The 17321-nt window shown below is 40.6% G+C and overlaps 1 protein-coding gene across 1 annotated transcript in view; it reads right to left on the reverse strand.

The window, feature by feature from the left end:
* igsf9ba (immunoglobulin superfamily, member 9Ba) overlaps positions 1 to 16341 on the reverse strand; it is a gene marked incomplete at both ends in the record, with an annotated part of 88740 nt that extends 72399 nt beyond the window's left edge. The window contains one exon of the mRNA XM_083887164.1: positions 16278 to 16341. Within this exon, the coding sequence (XP_083743290.1) occupies positions 16278 to 16341 (64 nt within the window). The remainder of the gene's footprint in view (positions 1 to 16277) is intronic.
* Positions 16342 to 17321: the final 980 nt, after the last annotated feature.

Consider the following 17321-nt stretch of genomic DNA (forward strand, 5'->3'; position numbering starts at 1 on the left):
AACCTTGTACTTTGAATCATGGCATCGTAGACGACAAGAATCCGTGTATCGTTCGCTTGTTCGGTTTTCAAAATAAAAAAAAACGAAAAGGAACAAATCTGCTGACTCACCTGCTAGCTTAGCTGTTAGCTCCACCTGAGGAGGCAAACCTCACGTGACTAATAGCAAAAGAAAATTGTGAAAATAGCTATTAGCTAATTATTTTTCTATTTTTTGTAGTGCTGTCAAACGCTAACGTGTCAACGTCAACGTTAGCGCACATCGCGTTTCCGTGACCGAGAAAATAATCAACAGGCCGCTCCAGTTGGACTGTAGGCCCGCTAACGGCGCTAAACGGCTAATGCAGCTAATGCAGCTAACGGAGCTAACACGTAAACATGACGTCATGAGCGTCTATTTCCGGTCAGTCGTCGTGGAAACGTGTCGTGCGCTAACGTGCGTTAACACCATTGACACGTTAACGTTTGACAGCACTACAAAAAATAGAACAATTAAATTGCGGCCAACACAATTAGCTAATTTTGTTGTTCCGAAATTGCGATTTTGATTTGAAAACGATCAATTATTCTGCTCTAAGTGACTCACAAACATGACAAAATTATCTATTTTCCCTCTGGCTATTAGTCACGTGAGGTTTGCCTCCTCAGGTGGAGCTAACAGCTAAGCTAGCAGGTGAGTCAGCAGATTCTTGTCGTCTACATTGCCATGATTAAAAATATTTTAACCTTTTGCACAGCACAAATTCTTTTCTTTGATGGACGGCAGTTTAAAATGTCTCTGAGGTCTTATCTTATTATAGATCATGTAAAGTTACTATTGGTTAATAAGTTAGCAAGCTAATATTAGTTAGCCTTGTCATTGTTTTAAACCTGTAGCACAGCAATAACCGGTTCATAACAGGCGCAGTCAGAGGGAATTTCCCGGTATCTGTTCGTTCAAACTGAATTTGTGGATAAAGTGACAGTCGTAGTGAGGACACGAGACACGAGCTTCATGCCAGACAGAGTTCACCATGTGGAGGACGTGATGGAATATGGACTGGACTGAGGCTCAAGGACGTGCAGCCGCTGGACTGGACTCTGACAGGGCGGTAATTGAATGCCAGACTGTGTGTGCTGAAGGTCACGCAAGAGAATAGTCTGTGTGTGTGTGTGTGTGAGAGAATGTGTGAGAGAGAGTGTGTGTGTGTGTGCGTACATGTATCAGTGTTAACCTGGGTCTGTAAAATTCAAAATAAATAACAGCTGGAGTACAATAGAATACAAAACAGTGTGTGAATTTGAAATTCACAGATTTTTTCGGAAAAAATACAAGGTTGAACAAGTTTTTTTTATAAATAAAGAAAAATATTGAGTGTTGTCTCAAACTGTTTGCTAAAAAAAAAAAAAAAATTCATGGCTAACTGCTATGCTAAAGGCTGAAGAGGATCAATTCTGGCTGCCAGAAATTGTCCAGGAATCAAAAGTCGTTAGCATATTAAACCCGGTTTAGATATCGGATGTAAAGAAACCGAAAAAAAAAGAGCATTGACAAAGGAGTGAATTACAATCAAACACATTCCCCCTGGTCACAAATCTGATGAAAACCCGTTTTAACATGGGTTTAGACTGATCTAAACCCGTTTAAACCAGGTTTAGACTGATCTAAACCTATGTAAACTGGTTTAAACCTGGATTTAAACTGATCAAAACCTGTTTAAACTGGTTTAGACCTGGATTTAAACTCATCAGAGTTTAAACTGGTTTAAGATGTTCAAAACCAGTTTAAACCTGGGTTTAAATTGATAAAAACCCTTTTTAAACAGATTTGGGCACAGGTTTATACTGGTCAAAACCTGTTTAAACTGGTTTAGACCTGGATTTAAACTCATCAGAGTTTAAACTGGTTTAAGATGTTCAAAACCGGTTTAAACATGGGTTTAAATTGATAAAAACCCTGTTTAAACTGCTTTAAGGTGGTCATAACCTGTTTAAACCTGAATCTAAACTGACTGAAACCTGTTTAAACACAGGTTTATACTGGTCAAAACCTGTTAAAACCAGTTTACGATGTTCAAAACCAGTTTAAACTTGGGTTTGAATTGATAAAAAAACATGTTTAAACTGCTTTAGGATGGCCATAACCAGTTTAAACCTGAATCTAAACTGACTGAAACCTGTTTAAACACAGGCTTATACTGGTCAAAACATGTTTAATCAAAACCTGTTTGAACCTGGGTTTAAACTAACTAAAGTGACTGTTCAGTCCCCACAGTTAGCAATGTAGAGTCATCTGACAAGTGGGCATATGCTAATCAAACACATGCCCACCGGTCATAAATCTGTTCAAACCCAGGTTTAAACTGGTCAAGCCAGGATTAAGCTGGTTTTTGACCAGTGCGGTTAAACCGGGTTCAACAACGACCTCAGCGACTCCTGCTTTTTACTTTGGTTCAGGGACAATCGAAGATAGATTTGGCCTCTTCATTATTAAGCTCACTTTAATGGAAACTGTCGCTCTCTTTCAATGCTCAGTCAGGGATGGAGTAGATGTGCTGACACCTGCTCCAACACAAAGCAGAGAGGACAGAGAGGATGTGTGAAATCGGCCGCTCGTGCCAAAGACGGCACAGAGGGTGAACCCACATCGCTGCGCTGCCAGAGCTGCACATGACCGAGCATCTTTGGCAGAAGCTGTAAATCACAGTATTTCCTCAGTCCGGTCATGATTCACTGAGTTTTTCAGAGCCGCTCAGCGAAAAAACATGAGTTTTAAACGTTTTGGGCCAAAGTGTTTTAAGGTAATTACACAGAGGAATATCGCTGCTAACGGAGCTGATGAGGGTTTAATTGAGGCGAGTGATTCAGGATCAATAAAGCCTAAGTTACACGGGTGTCACTCTTTACAAAAATCAAGTTTGAGGGAATATTATGTGATGTATTAAACTTTTGCAGATATTTGGATAATCCCACACTCACATGTACACATCTGTACTCGGGCTGTAACGATTAGTACTCAACCGACATTACTACAAAAATCTGTTGACGATAAAATTTAAGAGTCAACGCGTCGTGTTATATTTGTTGTATATCACACACCTACGGTGGCACAGAGGTGTCAGGCCAAATACAAACGCCACAACACAAATACAAAAGCCACAACACAAATGCAAAAGTCACAACACAAACACAAAAGCCACAACGCAAATACAAACGACACAACACAAACACAAAATCCACAACACAAACACAAACAACACAACACAAATACAAAAGCCACAACACAAATACAAACACCACAACACAAATACAAACGCCACAATGCAAATACTAACGACACAACACAAATACAAAAGCCACAACACAAACACAAACACCACAACGCAAATACTAACGACACAACACAAATACAAACGCCACAACACACATAAAAAAGCCACAACACAAACACAAAAGCCACAACACAAATACAAAAGCCACAACATAAACACAAACGCCACAACACAAATACAAAAGCCACAACACAAATACAAACACCACAACGGAAGTGAACGGTAACGGATGTTGACAATGCTGCGGATCGTTGCTTGGCGGACTATTTCATGGAAGAAGACAGCTCTTGCCCCTTTGATAAGTGATAACTTTTGTATTTGTGTTGTGGCTTTTGTGTTTGTGTTGTGGCGTTTGTATTTGGCCTGACACCTCTGGGCCACCGTACACACTGGCTGCTTCACACTCGTCTGTAACTGCAGTGTAAACAAACACACACTCGCGCTGTCCAGAACTAGCCACAGGAAGTGCTGGGGGCAGTGTTGCTTGCTGTTTTTTCATCCCGCAAGGAAGCAGAGAAGAAGAGTTTTTTTCCCCCACAAAAATAGTCAAATTTAAGAAGAAGTCATATTAAAAACAACAATGTCATCCACATAAACAAGCCAGCAGCTAAGCTGACAGGTGAGTCAGCATATTCCGCAAAAGAAGCTAAAAACAGGTGGTACTTCTCGATGTTCGCGGAATAGCTGGCGGAAGACGTGGGTACTTCTTCGTCAGTCGGTTTTTCAAACCGGGTTAATGCGCGTCTTGGAGTAGGCGGAGAGGCTAATGCTAGCGGCTTACAGCGTACAGTCGATAAGGCTCAGGAAACCTGCTACGCTAAGCCCGCGACTATCTCGTAGAAGAACGTATACCCTTTCTCCAGTTTGGACGTGTTCGTTCACGAGTCGCACCACAGCCTTGGCTAACATTTGGGAAATGAGAGCGATAAGAAGCTACGACTGGCGGTCGTGTTCCGAGCAATAACCGGAAGTAGGGATACACTGTTTCTGCGATTTTTGAGGGCTATGTCCAAAAAAAAACAATAAAGGCCTCCTGTTTTGACAGGAAGTAGCTGAACATTGCGCGTTTAGAAACTAAAAAGAAGCTAATTCAAAGCAGAGTTGAGGCCGAGCTGTGCCCACAGCGCCCTCTGCTGGAGCATGAGGTAATACCTTCAAATGTTCTGATGCATTTCTAAGCTGTATATTTTGTCTGAGTAAAAACAAAAAGGGCAGAGGTTTGTGTGGAAGTGCTTAGACCTTACAGAACATCAGCTCTGACGTCATATCAACATAATTCACTTCTATAAAACCTCCCTCGCTCTCTCACTTCCTGTTTCTATGACTCCCTCTCTCTCTCACACACACACACACACACACACACACACCAGTGTGGATTAAACGCCGACACACATGTTTTTTTCCCCAGGAAAATTCAGAAGAAAGACTCGACAGATTGAGGATTGAAAAGTTTCTTTCAGATCCGTGAAATGTTGTCTTGATTGCAGAGGTTTGTGGAGGACGGATGAAAACACTGTTGATTAATATGACGAACGTTATGTCACTAAATGGCAGCTGTTTAATTACGGCATCAGTGAGATTTAGACTGAACCATCTCATTTGTCGGGATTTTATGTTCCTGTCTGTTGTTGAAAAAAAAGTGCAAAAAAATGTTTTATGTAAATGTACAATTCATCAAATAATCATCACACTTAAGATCAGTGAAAATGTTTCATTTTCTGACGTAACTGGCAAAAACTGGTATTCGTTATCCTTTTTAAAGATAAACATCTTTGCTTCATTTTCAAAAGACCTGCAGTAATAAGAATAATGAGAATAGGTGTGTGTGTGTGTGTGTGTGTGTGTGTGTGTGTGTGTGTGTGTGTGTGTGTGTGTCGCTGCTACCTGCTCATTATTTAATAATAACCAAACACTTTATTTCCTTTCATAATGAGCACCACGCTGTGTGGGGAATATCCTTGTGATTTCCAGCTAACTTTAAAAAAATAATAATTTTCACAGAAATGAGATGGAGATTACGACGAGTTAGCGTTCTTTGACGTAAAAGAAAAAGCGGAAATATGAAGATGATTTTTAGCCTCATTCAACAGCTTCCGAGTCATTTGTCTCCACTGCCCCCTACTGTCTGTTAGCGGGAAATCAGACACAGATCGTGGTAGCGTTATTTTTAGACGCGAAAAAGAAGCAGAGAAAACCGTTTTTTTTTTTAAACGCGGAAGCTTAGAAAACGGATCGACATGGACATGGACTCCACGTCAACGTTGATTCCAACACAAACTAGAGTTGTTCCGATTCCGATACCATTATCAAAAAGGCCTCCGATATCGGTATCGGCGAGTCCTGGAGTCCAGGCACCGATCAGATACCACGTAACTTATTAGAAATAGGAATCCGTTTACTGGTTAGCTCCGTTAGCTCTGACACAGTTCTTCTTCTTCTTCGTCGCTCTTAAAAGCTGCTGTTTTAGAGGCACGAAGAAGATCAGCTGACGTTAGCTAAGGAGCTAACGTTATCGCATCATGTCGGCGGTTTGGCCGTATTTCACACTGGACGCTCCCACCACTAAAACTGCGACATGCAACATATGCAAAGAAGCAATTTCGAGGGGTGGTAACTTAATCAAACATTAGAAGTCGCATCACGCTAAAGACGTACTTAAGTGCATATAGTAAATGGTGGTACTTTTACTTGTACTTAAATATATATAGTAAATGGTGGTACTTTTACTTGTACTTAAGTACATAACAGTAAATGGTGGTACTTTTACTTGTACTTAAGTACATAATAGTAAATGGTGGTACTTTTACTTGTACTTAAGTGCATATAGTGAATAGTGGTACTTCCACTTGTACGTATGTACATATAGTAAATGGTGGTACTTTTACTTGTACTTAAATATATATAGTAAATGGTGATACTTTTACTTGTACTTAAGTGCATATAGTAAATAGTGGTACTTCCACTTGTACGTATGTACATATAGTAAATGGTGGTACTTATACTTGAGTAGAATATTTCAGTAATTCTTTCCACCTCTTGCCTGTACATAATAGCAAATGGTGGTACTTTTACTTGTACTTAAGTACATAATAGTAAATGGTGGTACTTTTACTTCTACTTAAATGCATATAGTAAATAAAAAATGGCTTCCATTTGCTGTATTCATTCATGTTTTTAAAAGGGTTTAACCTGAGCCAGGCTTCACCACAATGATAATCATATTACAGTCATGCAGGAAGTGTAGTAGTAGTAGTATTAGTAGTTTTTTCGGACGAGTATCAGCACAAGTATCGGAATCGGTATCGGGAGGGAAAAAATGGTATCGGAACAGATCTCTAACAAAAACTAAAATCATACAGCTGTATTTGTTATATGGAGCAAAGAAAACTGAAAATAGTCACATTAAATAAGCTGAAAACGACACTAAAACGATTAACCGATAATCAAAATAAAATAGTCGGCGACTGACTTAGTAATGAATTAAGTCGTTGCAGCACTAATGATAACGTGTGTTAAATCCTCACAAAACCACGGTGTGTTTCACTCGTAATGAGCACAACATGTTTTCAGAGCTGAGAGGCTGCTGCATCCGGCCAAATGTGTGTGATCTGAAAAACTGGCATTCCCAGAATGCTGCAGGGAACGGAGACTCCACTGGGACTGGAGGAGAGAGGAGGGGTGGATAGAGGAGAAGGGAGGATGGAGGATGGAGGAGGAGGAGGAGGAGGAGGAGGAGGAGGTGGAACTGGCACATTCCCAGAACTGAGACTCTACCACTTTGAGCGCAGGCCTGAAGCTCATTACTGAGCTGATCGCACATGACTGTAGTACGGCATGAAAAAAAATAATGATAATGAGTGAAGTAAACGTGTATTTTTAATGTGCGAAGAGCTGGAAGTGACTGTTAATTTGTGCCTTTTGACGAATGAAATAAGACAATGAGCAGAGCAGCGATGGACACTGTTCACTAGTAACTGGGTCGGGAATCACAAAGTACCTTACGATACCAATAATCTCACAATACTGTAATAATCGATATATTTGAACGTATTATACTGTAGATATCAAGCCCATACTGTATATATTCTGGTAACTGTCTATAATGTACATTCTATTTTGTATCCGCAACCCTCATGTGGAGCTTAAAGCGGTAGAAGACGGATGGATGGATGGATACAGGAAAGCAAAGAAAATAGAGCTTTACGCTCCTATATACTAGTCATTACGGTAGCCCCAACGACCGTCCAATCGCAGACGAGATTCACCAGCGCGTCAATCACACGTTTGCGACGTAAGCTTCTCAGTAGCACAATTCCGAAAACGGCTAAATAACAGATATGCAAAGTGAAAGGTGTCTTAAACTCTTAGAAATAAGGGTTCTTCTACAAGGGCTGAGGTTCTACCTGGAACCATTTGCTTCTGAAAAACACTTTTCCAGAAGAAAGGTGTTTTCAAGGGTTCTTGGTAACACTAATGGTTCCTGTGAGAACCATTTTGATCCAGAGAACCCTTTAAAATCCCTTTCCCTGAATAAAGGGTTTTAAAAGGGTTCTTGGTGGAACCCCTCCAAAAGGGATCCAGGTGGAACCTTTATAAAAAAGCTTCTACCTGGAGCCAAAAAGGGTTCTCCTATGAGGACAAGCCAAAGAACCTTATATGGTTCTACTTAGCGCTTTTATTTCTAAGAGTGTAGCCCCAATGACCGTCCAGCACAGTTCCAAATAGGTCCAACTACAAGGGCTGAGGTTCTACCTGGAACCATTTGCTTCTGAAAAACCCCTTCCAGAAGAAAGGGTTTTTCAAGGGTTCTTGGTAACACTAAGAACCCTTGAAAAATCCAGAGAACCCTTTAAAACCCCTTTCCTGAATAAAGGGCTCCAGGTGGTGAGGACAAGCCGAAGAACCTTATATGGTTCTACTTAGTACTTTTATTTCTAAGAGTGTAGAAAAATGGGCAGATCTCACTCGTTTTTTTTGACGATTCTACAGCCATCAAATCTAAATAAATTCAGGCAACAATCAGGATATTATCTCAGACGATACATATCTCGCCCACGTCTACCCCTGACTGTACGTACGATACCCGTTTTTCAAAGAAGTCGCGTCATCTTTCAGGTTTACCGTCCTGCCGGATCGGAAGCCTCGTGCAACAATCACGGCGGACGTCTTACTTACTCGCTCCTGCCCCCAAAATAGATCTACATAAATCTGTGGCGTCAGAACAAACTCGGCAGTGAAAAGAACGAGCGTCTGTGATCACGAGGGAGCTGTGCGTCCTGTGAAGTATCAAGGCGCCGTTTCACAAGAAGGGAAAATTCACGTGAAGACCATCTGGCCCAAAGCCAGCTCAACAACAAATGCTTCAAAAGCAAAAAAAGTCCCAGCACACGGAAAAAATAGTCCTTCAAATCATCCACTCCTCAACACTCGCCAATGACATTTAATTACTTCCACGGTGTCATCAGTGTCCCTGTTGCTTCACCTTGATTTGTTGCCAAGTCACAACTGCTTTTCTTGAACTAACCTCCAGTCTCCCGGAACATATGCTGCCTCCCCCGATGTGCACTTGGCACCGGGAAACTTCTTTGACCGACCATTTACTGTGACTGATTATTCATACCCGAGCTATTCTGCTGTAAATCACCGGCTGATTTGGTTGCACCGCTTGTAATGTCGTTGGCATTTCGTCTTTACATTTTGCTTATTGGCTTTTTTCTGTGCAACTTTATGTTCACTATGTAAATGTGTTCTGTGGTTGTGTGTATACTCACTCACTCACTCACTCACTCATACTGTTGTATCCTCCACATGATGGTCACTGGAGTCAATGTCAGCTGACATAGGGGGAAAGGAGGGGTCGCCAGTCCATCATAGGGACACTCACACCAACACCTAGTATTGCTTTAAATCATCCATTCATCATCAACCACTTATCCGAGATTGAGGTAGCACTTTTAGCAAGGGGGGGCCCTGACTTCCCTTTCCCTGGCCACATCATCCAGCTCTGACCTGGCGCCAGCAAGGAAATAAAATATCTCAACCTAGTCCTTGGTCTGCCCCGAGGTCTCCTCCCAGTTGGACATGCCAGGAACATCTACCTAGTTCCTGGTGGCATCATTTCCAGGTGCCCAAACTTCCATTGTCAACCACATATCCAAGATCAAGGTAGCAGCTCTAGCAGGGGGCCCCAGACTTCCTGTTCCTTGGCCAAACTATCCAGCTCTGGGGATCTTGGGGATCCCCGGATTCTCCCAGGCCAGCAAGGAAATATAATATCTCCACCTAGTCCTTTGTCTGCGCCACATCTCCTCTCAGTTGGACATGCCAGGAACATCTACCTACTTCCTTACCATGTGCCCAAACTTCCATTGTCAACCATGTATCCAAGATCAAGGTAGAAGCTCTAGCAGGGGGCCCCAGACTTCCTGTTCCTTGGCCAAACTATCCAGCTCTGGCTTGGGGATCCCTCGGACTCTCCCAGGCCAGCAAGGGAATATAATATCTCCACCTAGTCCTTGGACTGCCCCGAGGTCTCCTCTCAGTTGGACATGCCAGGAACATCTACCTAGTTCTTGGTGGAATCCTTACCAGGTGCCCAAACTACGGACTCCTTTTCACACTAAGGAGAAGGAGCTCTACTCCTGAACGGCTGAGCTTCTCACCCTATAAGGGTGACCCCCCAGCCACCCTTCTGTGATAACACATTTCGGCCATTTGTACCCGCAATCTCGTTCTTTCGGACATGGTTAAGTCATTGTATTGTGATGTCTTTATGTGGTTCCTCATGTAGTCAAACTACTCATGTTTGCAGATGACACCACACTTTTGACAACCACCTCGACATCTGAGGGCCACAGGCAAAGAAACAATAGGTAATCAGTGGTTTTGTAACGTAACAAAGTACTAAACTAAAGTACAAAATTCACGTATCTGTATTTTACTTTATTTATATTTCTAGCAACATTTACTTTTACTCCACTACATTTCCTATCTTTGTGAATACATTTTAACACAGTAAATTAGACTTTTACTATAGTAATATTATGAAAAAGGGACTTCAACTTCTACCAAGGTCATTTTCTGGTAAGATACTTTTACTCAAGTATCCCTTTAAGGTACTTTATACATGTGATACACGTCAGCCAAATTTTGACTGGTGTGAATTTCAGCCCAAGCTCATTAAAATTAAATGTATTTATAAATAATTTCCACAGAGTGATAAATCTGAAAGTTTTTTGATATTTTTTTTTACTTTAATCTCAAATTTATACATGTTTATTTTTAATTTATCTGTAAAAAAAAACTATGATTTATAAATCACAGACCACTGAATTACGAGAAATACAGTTGCGGGGCAAACAGATTAATATCATAAGATATAATCCAGTCAGTTACATCAGTTGAAAAAATATTATATATTATATCTATTATATTTTCCATGGTACATTACAGCATCTTATGTCTAAACAAAGTGCAAATATTACAAAATACCACTCATGAAAACAGGAGCCAAGTCACAGCTCAACCGAACTCTCCAATAACTCGGCCTTAATCCGACTTTTCTCCTGTTTGTTTTGTAGATTATTGATTGTTAACCATCTGCTTTCAGTCACGTCCGTTGGCAATCGAAAATCTGTCTTGAATTAGTTGCGTCTTAGAGGACGAAAATTTAAAAAGAAAAGATTAAGTTGCATTTTTCGCACTCTACGATCAGGCGTCCCAATACTTTTGTCCATATGGTGTATCGCAAACTAGCCAATGCTAGCACTACCAGGCGCTAACAAAGATCTGCACAGTGTAGCAACATTTCCACAGATAAAGATTTTCCAGTTGAAACTTCCGACATGGAACAAGGAAATTCCGAATTCCATCTTCAACTGGAATGCGACATTAGTATAACAATCCAATGAATTATCTCAACCCAACAATTCACAACACTCAAAGATGTGCGGCCATCTGCCGAGACAGGTTGTGGTGAAAGGAAAACTGAGTCGTGGAAAACAACAATAATGGTTACGTGAAGATGTAGCGTGTCCTGATTCTTGCTTAAGATGAAACTTCATACAGATATGTTTTTTAGCCACTAATGCTAATCATTACGCTAACATCGTTTAGCATGTTACGTAGCTAACCACAACAAAACTTGTTTGCAGTCTCTTGAACCTAGCATAAACCAGTCTACTAGTAAAGATGTCATTCTTTGTTTGCGTTAGGGGTGTCACTTTTCGAACGTGGGATTAAGAGTTTGCGTTCCAACGCGTTTTTACGTGTAAAATTGCTCATATAGTGAAGAAGAAAACTGTGACGTTATAATGAATTCCAACAAGTTACGGCTCATTGTAGATTAATTTTTGGGAAAAACTGACGGTCCTAGCTTGCGTATTAAATTTTTGCGTAAAAACCTGTATCGCAGTTTAGCTAGTAGCAGACTCTGGCTTAAACACAAACAGAAAAGTCTTATTCAAAGGCTACAAAACCGGAATGATTTTCATTTTAAAGCAATTAAACACTGACACAAACACACTTACGGGGGGAAGTATATTCAATTTCTGCCAATAAAAGCCTCCTGAATGTTACACATTAGACCTTTATGACATTGTGGCATATCTTCTAGCGTATTTCCATCGATCTCGCACTTCACGCACGTCTGTCTGCAGATTGTGTTGCACAAAAACTCTGCTTTAAACACTCGTCAGAAAGCAGACGGATTGTTGTTTCCTTGTCTTTAGCGACGAGGGATGAAATAACAAGCCGGTGTCTGCCTGTCTGTCTGTGTTTGCAGACTCCAAAATATTCAAATATTTTATATTCCGAGTCACCAGACGTAATAACCGGCTCTTGTTCTCGATACGTTGTGATCTGCGACTCTCTGGCGCAGCCTGTGACGCTAAGATAAATCACCTTCACTGCAGTGCCGATACCAGACAACACCTCCGAATCGATAATATCGAGCCACCGCCGCCGCGCCGTCATAAAATGGAGAATTTGTGCTTTAAGTAGGAACAGCGCCGGGAGGATCTCTGTTCCTAAATCAAACCTTATTCACTCCCGGTTATTAGCAGATAGAGTTTTCACATCGTCGGCCCCGGTCCTCCTTCACAGGAGGAGCAGACCACTTCTGACTGGGTATGCGGGGGGGGGGGGGGGGGGGGTCGGTGGGATCAGTTACCAGGCGACAGCTTGGCACATGTCGCCCCCGTCTGGACGCAAGCGGAAGAGCAAGGTTAAGTCAGTGCATGGGTCAACGCAGGGAGCTCAGGAGAGGCAAGAGAAGGGGGAAAAAAATGAAACAAAAGGGATATTGTTTCTGCCGTTAGCAGCTCCAGGAAAAGACTAGTTTGTGAAGTAGGTCTTAACTCGGCACCAGACCAGGTTTACAGCTTATGTGAGATCAGAGGGTTCACACAAACACACACACACACACATATCACACACACACACACAACGGCGTAAAGAAATCACACACACGCATGTGGAATATGTGAAATTCAGCACGTGGACACTGTGCCGCGATGCATTATTCAGCTAGCGCTGCGTTCCGAGGGGGCCGACACCAGTCACCGCCCTCTCCCGAGAACTCAAACAAGACTCGCGACGTTCACGATGATTTATCGTAAACACATTTAGCCTCAGCCCCGGGATGTGGTTTTCATATTTACTCAGCGCTTTATCACACAAATGAGTCTCAGAGACAGAGAACGCGAAAAAACGCTGCACAGGAACGCGACTTTCTGACACGAGACCTCAACACATTCAGCTCAATTCTTGACATTATTGCAATAATCATACAAAATCTTAAACTTTTGGTGTATCTCAAACTAGCCAATGCTAGCACTACCAGTCGATAACAAAGCTCTGCACAGTGTAGCAACATTTCCACAGATAAAGATTTTCCATTTGAAACTTCCGACATGGAACAAGGAAATTCCGACTTCCATCTTCAACTGGAATGCGTCATTAGTATAGCAATTCAATGAATTCTCTCAAGGCTCTGAACCCAACAATGCACACCCAAAGATGTGCGGCCATCTGTCGAGACAGGTTGTGGTGAAAGGAAAACTGAGTCGTGGAAAACAATAATGGTTACGTGAAGATGTAGCATGTCCTGATTCTTGCTAAAGATGAAACTTCATACAGATATGTTTTAGCCACTAATGCTAATCCTTACGCTAACATCCTTTAGCATGTTACGTAGCTAACCACAACAAAACTTGTTTCCAGTCTCTTGAACCTAGCATAAACCAGTCTACTAGTAAAGATATAATTCTTTGTTTGCGTTAGGGCTGTCGGTTTTCGAACGTGGGAGTATCCTCAACAAACTGAGCTCAATTCACAATATTATTGCAATAATCATACAAAATCTTAAATGTCTTTCTAATGTTATGATAAAACATTACTGATCTTATGATTCTTTTTTTACAAAATCATGTTACAATTGCTAAAAAAAAATTTAATGTTACGTACTCGTTTCACTACAGAAAAAATGACTGCTGTTTTCAAAATTTTGCAAAATCCTGACATCAAATTTCGAAAAATATAATTTTTTAGAATGTAACAGAAATGTTACTAAGAGCACAATTAATGTCACTTGTGTCGCCAAGAAGTAACATTATAAAAATGTATCACTTACGTTTCCACAAAGTTTTATGAAATGTTACATTACAAAAACGTGTTAAATTACAAAAATTCGCAAAAACGTGTTAAATTACAAAAATTCCCAAAAATGTGTTAAATTACAAAAATTCCCAAAAATGTGTTAAATTACAAAAAATCACAAAAAACGCGTTAAATTACAAAAATTCGCAAAATTGTGTTAAATTACAAAAATTCGCAAAAACGTGTTAAATTACAAAAATTCGCAAAAATGTGCTACAGTGACAAATTTATACAAAAAATTGTATTTAGAATGTTACAGAAATGTTACTGAGAGCACAATTAATGTCACTTGTGTCACCGAAAAGTAAAATGACAAAAGTGCTACTTCATCACTTACATTTCCACAAAATTTGATGAAATGTTTCGTTATAAAAACATTCATGCAAAATGTAATTTTATGTTACTTAGCATACATATTTTTTTTTCGCTGAATGACTTTGAAAGTCCAGGCTCCCCCTAGTGGCACTAACACAAACTGCACTCTGGCGAGCAGGATAGCATTTTCAAGTCACTTCATGTAACAATTTTCTCCGTTCACGATTATATCGCAACAATGGTCGTTTTCTACGATTAACTTATTGCGTATGTTTATATCGCGATATGTGATAATATTGTCACAAACCCAGAATGTGGACACCAGCACTACAAAGTTCAGCGATACAGGATTTTCTGTCAGCTTTTTTAAAAAAACATTTTTGGCTAATATGTTAATCCCAACTTTCTTTCTTTCTTCTTCAATCTGATAAAGACAACAAATAACCAGTTACTGAACTTTACTGCATTTTACGTCACAGTATTTTCAACAAAGACAACTACGAAAGATTTAGGATTAAAAAAACAAACAGACTAGCATTCCTATCACATGTGGATAATTTAATCTGAGATTTAATCATTTTCATCATGTATCCATCACCTCTGATCCAACACACTTAATGAATGGGTGATTATTGACCATTAAAATCAGGTGTGGATGATGGTGAACTTTCACACGAGTGAGTGAAACTCTCCATGTGATTCAATGGGACACATATATATGCATATACGTGTATCTATACATACATGTATGTATACATATTTATATGTGTATATATCTATGATGGTGAACTTTCACATCAGTGAGTGAAACTCTCCATGTGATTCAATGGGATAAATATGTGCATATATACATATATACACATATATATGTATCTATACATACATGTATGTATACATATTTATATGTGTATATATGTATGATGGCAAACTTTCACATGAAACATGAGTGAGTGAAACTATCCATGTGGTTCAATGGGATACATATATATATAAACGTACATAAGTATACATATATGCGTATATATGAGTATATATATAAACATATATACACATGTATATATTATATATATATATATGGATACATATATGACGGTGAACTTTCACATGAAACATGAGTGAGTGAAACTACATGTGATTCAATGGGATATATGCATGTACGAATACATATATATGAATATATGTATATATATGTATACATACATGAATATACATACATATATGTGTATATATAGATGTATATGACGGTGAACTTTCACATGAAACATGAGTGAGTGAAACAGCCTCACGCTCCATGTGATTCAATGGGATATATGTATACATATATTCATATATATGTATACATATATATATACATGTATGGATACATATATGTGACGGTGAACTTTCACATGAAATATGAGTGAGTGAAACTCCATGTGATTCAATGGGATACATGTATGTATGGATACATATATTCATATATATGTATATATACATATATATATATATTTACATGTATGGATACATATATATGATGGTGAACTTTCACATGAAACATGAGTGAGTGAAACTCCATGTGATTCAATGGGATATATGCATGTATGTAAACATATATATGAATATATGTATACATACATGTATATATACACATATATGTGTATATATACATGTATATGATGGTGAACTTTCACATGAAACATGAGTGAGTGAAACTCCATGTGATTCAATGGGATACATATGTATGTATCCATATATTCACATATATGTATCCATATATGGATACATATATGTGTATATATACATATATGTGACGGTGAACTTTCACATGAAACATGAGTGAGTGAAACAGCCTCATGTGATTCAATGATACACATATATTTACACACACATATATATATATATATATATATTATGACAAAGAGCAGCAGCAGCAGCAGCAGACAGACGTTTACTCTGTGCGCGCGTGCGTGCGTGCTTGTGCTTGCGCGCGTGCAGCACATCGTGCACTTCGACTCACCTTGAGCGGCGGTTCCTCTGCTGCCGAACACACTTGCTATCAGAGCGGCCACATACCAAATCATAGTACTACCGCCGACCAGCTCGCGCCGCGCTCACTGCCCCGTTCGACCAAGCTCGCATATTCGACCTTGCAGCTCGCGCGCTCGCTCTCGCTGCTCTCGCACCGTCTCGCGCTTCTCATATCCCGTCGTCTGCCCGTGTCCTCGCGCCGGCGGTTCCCTTCATCCCTTCTCCGTCTTCTTCTTCGTCGTCTTCCCACCCGCGTCCTTCCATCCGCATCCTCCTCTCTCTCGCGCACAGACACAGACACCTGCACCGTTCGTAGTAGACGGGGCTTTTTTTTTTTTTTTTTTTTTTTCCTTTTTTCTTTTTCTACGAGCGCATAGTGAAACCAAGTGAGCCACAGGTCCGCCCCTGCTCGCGCCTGATTGGCTGCGCGCGGAGGCTGTGGGTGCGCGCATTGGCTGCCTCGGTGCGCGCCCCCCCCCACCCCCCCCACACCTCCATCCCTCCCTCTCTCTCCTCCTCTAACGGAGTGACAGGAGGAGCGCGGCCCGTGCGTGCGTGCGTGCGCGCCGTGGTGCCGCGTGCGTCGATTCAAGGTGAGTTGGAGCGTGCCGTAGTAGTGGAGCCGCAGTATCATGCGCACTGACAGTGTGTGTGTGTGTGTGTGTGTGTGTGTGTGTGTGTGTGTGTGTGTGTGTGTGTGTGTGTGTGTGTGTGTGTGTGTGTGTGTGTGTGTGTGTGTGTGTGTGTGTGTCATCTTTAAATACCCAACACACTGGTCCCCACGTGCACCGTCATCCATTCATCCGCACAGCCGCGCGCGCGCGCCGCTCCTCGTCATCCATGCGCCGACATTTTTCTTCTTCTTCTTCTTCTTCTTCCCTCTCCCAGGATTTTATTTTATTATATTTTATTTTATTTTATTTTATTATTTATTTTTTATTTCCTGTCAATGTTGCGAGATGATTCGAACCCGCTGGATTGTAGTGGGCGTTTCCCCAGATCTAATCTGACTGGATTATGATATATTATTAAT

The sequence above is a fragment of the Microchirus variegatus genome (genome assembly GCF_963457635.1).
Source record: "Microchirus variegatus genome assembly, chromosome: 3".
Lineage (NCBI taxonomy): Eukaryota > Metazoa > Chordata > Actinopteri > Pleuronectiformes > Soleidae > Microchirus > Microchirus variegatus.